The 5,141-nt window shown below is 35.8% G+C and overlaps 1 protein-coding gene across 1 annotated transcript; it reads right to left on the bottom strand.

Moving 5' to 3' along the window:
- Positions 1–2,388: 2,388 nt before the first annotated feature.
- On the bottom strand, positions 2,389–4,231 carry LOC142167959 (uncharacterized). Its single transcript, XM_075228599.1, has 4 exons — positions 4,136–4,231; positions 3,428–3,802; positions 3,008–3,247; positions 2,389–2,844 (listed from the first exon to the last, which is right to left on the bottom strand). The coding sequence occupies exons 1-4, from the start codon at positions 4,229–4,231 to the stop codon at positions 2,389–2,391; spliced, it is 1,167 nt and encodes a 388-aa protein (XP_075084700.1).
- Positions 4,232–5,141: the final 910 nt, after the last annotated feature.

Here is a 5,141-nt window from a genome sequence, read left to right as displayed (position 1 = left end):
CCATGCATCTACTGAAGAAGTGCGATGTATCATGGATATTTGCTGCCATTGTTGACTTCTTGGACCCCTAGGAATCCTGGTAGAAAGTATTGGGCTTGTCCATACTATAGGGTAAGTTGATTTAATTTTCAAGATTAAATAAGTTAAGATATCAAGAAATAGAACTATAAAATATCAATTTTGTTGTTATTCATGATAGGGTGCTAGAGCATGTGATTTTTGGCATTTGAGGGATGGAGAAATTGACCCTAGATCAAAGTTTGTTATTCCTAAATTGAAATAAGAAATTGGAAAACTTGAGAGCCAAGTTAAATGTTTTAAAAAAACTGGACAATCCGATGGCAGCAAAGAAGGATGAACATGAGATTGATAAGATAGGCATTCAACTAGATTACTTGAAAATTGAAATGGAGAAGATGAAAGAAAGGGAGAAGAAATGGATGAACAATATTGCTCGATCAAGAAAAAGGGAGAAGGTTCTTTGGTTTATCATTTTATGTTGTTTAATTATCGGTGTTAGTACTAGGTTTCAAGTGAAGGAGGATGAACTGAAGTTGCCATAGACTCTTTGTTTCTCTTTTTATTGTACTCCAATCTTTTTGTTGAACCTTATTGGTGTATGATACAAATCAATATGGATGAATCATTTTTGTATTATGTACTATCTCTTTTTGGAATGAAGTTGGTGGTTATTTTGATTCTAAATTATTTTGTTCAAGCATATTGAATTCTTGAAATGTATTGAAAGAAACTGAATATATAGTGACAACTCCTAATAGAAAGATAGCATAAGTGCAGTCAATAATCACAGTTAAAATTCAGTCACTACTGCTCCTTAATAACACCATTCATTAGTCATAGAATACTAAATATTACAGTCACAACTTTAAACACTAAAGATTACATAATTGCACCAGTCACAGTTGCTAACACAAATTGCACCAGTCACAGTTGCTAACTCAAAATATTACAGTCACAGCTGCCAATACAAAATATTACAATCATAATTGTCAATACAAAATATTGCAGTCACAGCTAGTGGTGACAAAATAGTTAAAAGAAAATAGTTAACCACCCATATTATCCACTAAAAAGTAGGTTGGATAATGAACTTTTTTAAAATGGGTCAAATATGGATAAGAACCATATTATCCATTTAGAAAATGGTTAACCAATGAGTTTAACTTTTATATTTGTAAAGCCTCAAATTGGGGGTTCCTCAAGTTTGGGAGACTAGGAATTCTCCCAAAAGTGATCATATTTAAGAAGTCATAGATAATATGGTTACCCATATTATCCACCGGTTAACCAGTTTTTTATCCGTATTAAATTTGGATCGGGTCAGTTAATTTATCCATTTTTTCATTATTCATTTTCGACCCGAACCATATCCTACCCCACCCGCCCGTTTGCCACTCCTAGTCATAGCTGCTAATAGACTGCCAAAGTACAGAAAATGTTCCTAAAGTTTTCAAGGTTGTGAGGACTTTGTTGTGGAGCTTCCTTGACTTAACTGTGCAACTCTTGACCTTGTTTGGATGACCCTTTTTCTTCTCATCTGATGGAGTTGTCTTTGTGTCAATGCTGCTTTTCCTTTCCACTTTACTCCAGTTGATGGCGTGTGTCCAATATCTCCAGTGACATCTGCTGAAGATATAATATTTTTGGACCTACTTGAAGGCATTCCAGGCTGTTAAAGAAAGATACTATTTGTTAGTCTAAACAAATAGTACCATTTATTTGATATATAAAAGGTAATCAGAGGCCTTACATTAAGGATGGTGTAGCCACTTTTTGTTTGAAGCACCCACATTCCAACCACTTTTGGTCTTTTGTAGGGTCTTGCCACATTGGTGGAACCTTTTGGTCTACCCCTTCCTCTTCTAGTTTTTGGTGCTGCACTTGGTATAGAACTGCTTGGTGCTGCACTTGGTACAGAACTCCTGCACTTGTTGCTGTAGTTGAAGTTGTTACCTTGGTCTTATGACACCGTCTCTTATTATGGCCTTTCTCATTACATGCTCTACATGTAATCTCCAGTCCTCTCCTAGACAACTTACCTGTCTTGTTTTCAGTTTTCTCTTTTCTTCTAACTTTCTTTGGCCTCCCTAGCATCTTTCTGACTATTGGTGGAATAACATATACATTCTGTGAGTCTTGCCACATTGACATATTAAATGCAGGTTGAATGAAATGGTTGTACATTTTCAAGTAAGTCTCTTTGGTATACCAGTGAGCAACATATTCAATTGACTCCATCCTTTTGAATTAAAGTGCAGCTACTGCATGAGCACACGGTATGCCTTTTAGCATCCAAGATCTACAACTGCATGTCATGGTTTGTAAAGAAACTAAATATTTCAGATATTCAGTTTCTTTCACTTCATATCATGTGTCTCCATTCCACATAATATCACACTTTATTGACTTGGTTGTGTTGTCTTGTAAAACCTTCAATGCCACTGGTGAGATATCACAGATCCAACCATTGGCAAATTCTCTCAGTTGCCCAATCATGTTCATTATTTTTACTCTGATTTTATCAAGCATTGTTATAATTGTCTTGTGTCTTGGCTCTACTATCCAGGAGTTGAAGCTTTCATCCATGTTGTTGTCCACACTATCACAGTTGCTGAAGAACTTGAAGTACACCTTAGACCACCTTTCTTTGTTATACCACAACAAGGCATCAATGATTCCTTTACTACATAATCTTTCCATGAAGTCAAGATTCTTTTTCAATTCTGCCTCATAAGTACTTCTGGCATACCTCCAGAAATAATTACTTCTTTCAATGCCTCTCCACTTCTTGGACCAATTAGCTAGGATGTGTCTAGCACACATCTTATATTCACAGTTTGGCAGTACTTCATCCATTGCTTAATACAATCCATACATAGAAGAACAGAAGAAAATGCAATAACTTATCAGTAAAGACTTATGGAAGCAACAGAAGAAAATAAACACAAAGATAATATAAGAATAAAATAAAGAACAGAATACTAACCTTCTGCATATGTGTTATGAATGTGAAATTTGTCCCATCTCCAAGTTCAAGGTCATCCTTCAACAGCCTTAAAAACCAGGTCCAATTGAACTTATTCTCAACCTCAACCACTGCCCAAGCTAGAAGCAATATCTGGTTGTTACCATCTTTACAAACAGCAACAAGCAATTTCCCCTTGCAAACACCCTTTAAGAAGTAATCATCCAATCCAATACAGGGCCTACAACCAGCCTTAAAGGCCTTTTTCAATGCATCAAAACAAATGTAGAAGCCAACAAATATTTTCTTACCACCTTCAAAAGTCTCTTCACTTAGTTTAACAACACATGTACTACCAGGATTAGACCTAAGTATTTAATCTCTATAGTCCAAAATTCTACTATACTCCAGCACATCGTCACCCATTATATCTTTCAAAACCTTATTCCTTGCTTTCCTACAAATTGATATCCCAACATACAAACCTAATTCTTTTCTTACAAGCTGCTGAGACTTGAATATCCTAATGTTAGGTTGTTCTCTTATTTTGTCTTTGAATTTCTCAGTCAAGTACTTGTTGTTGCACAATTTGTTCTTGTTAGTATGTTCACATATGTGCATTGGAATGTACTTCTTCACAATAAAGTCTTTAGTCCTAGAGGAATAGCTAGCAAACAGATGCCAATGACAACCATCCTTGCACTTACACCTCACCCTTGTTGGTTGATTAACATATTTATCCACAACTTTTTCTTTAACAGCAAACCTAGTAAGAGCTTCTCTAAACTTGTCAACACTCTCAAATGCAAAACCAAGCTCCCACACAATTGCTTATAGTTTGGGTCAAATATCACTCTTTTTTTAATCTTTCTTCTTCTTGTTTTGGGTTTCCTTTGATTAACCTCTCCCTCCCATTCATCATCATCATCATATATATATATATATATATATATATATATATATATATATATATATATATATATATATATATATATATATATATGTTTTAAATCTGGCAGCCTCATCAGAAGGATAATATGGCTCATTACCTCCTATTTTACCCTCTAAAGGGTTCCTTTGTCCTCACTCTCTCCAGCTTCATACTCATCATAAGCCACATCTGCTATTTTTTTTTACCTAACTTAATACCATCAGCTGTAGGAACTCTAACATTCCTCTTTTTTCTCTGCTCAGTTCTTCTTTCCTCCCTAAATGACCTATACTACTCATGTATATCACTACCATAATCCCCAACCTCTTCTTTAAATAACTCAACATGATCTGAATCTGAGCTATTCTCAGTACTAAAAATATCTTCAGATTCAGCAGGTTCAGAAGGGACATTATATTTAACATGGGCAGTAGGTTTAGGGGGGCAATAGGTTTGAGGGGGTCGGTTCAAAAGGGGTTCTAACTATATTAAATGGAGCACTTAGTTCAGTAGGGGCACTAGTGGATGCCTCTTCATATGTGCCCAAACCCTCACTTCCCCCAAGGTCTTGACTGATCTCGCCCAAGTCACATCTCAAATTGGGGTTGTGAAGCGGTCGATTGCAATAATAATATCTAACTAGGAGTCGGGATTGAATCCACATAGAGCCTAGATGGGATTAGTGATATGTATTTGATCTAAGCCCGTGAATTGTCTAAGTTGCACTTCCACAAACTTTGTTTTGATTTTACTTCTAAAATCATACTAAGGATTGCAATTGAAAAATATGAAACTAGAGAAGAATTTTTTTGTTGTTGTTTTTCAAATATATAAAAGGTCTAGGGCCGTGGCTTTCACCTAGGTATTTTCCTAACGGGTTGTGGGCTTTAGGGCGAGTTTCGTTGGTCGGGATGTATTATAGCAATCAACACTCAAATACCCATTCAATACCTCTCGGTAAGAGAGTGGTTTTGCCCAATTTGGCCTTCTCAAGTCCAAATGGGTATTGAACAAAACAGTTGACAAATTGCTCAAGTCGGGTTTTACTATCTCTAGGTTCAACCCTTTAATTGGGACTATCAATCTCTTGATTTCATCCTAAACTCTTGTTAGCCAAGTTTTCCTAGACTAAGTCTCTCTTTCTCAAGTAGAGACCAAATCAAATAGGCTTGAACCAATATTTGCAACCATTGATTCTACAATTATAACAATAAGTAGGCTAAA

The sequence above is a fragment of the Nicotiana tabacum genome, chromosome 13, assembly GCF_000715075.1.
Source record: "Nicotiana tabacum cultivar K326 chromosome 13, ASM71507v2, whole genome shotgun sequence".
Classification (NCBI taxonomy): Eukaryota; Viridiplantae; Streptophyta; class Magnoliopsida; order Solanales; family Solanaceae; genus Nicotiana; species Nicotiana tabacum.
Note: the sequence above shows the minus strand (reverse complement) of the source record. Positions and strands in the feature narration are given on the sequence as shown.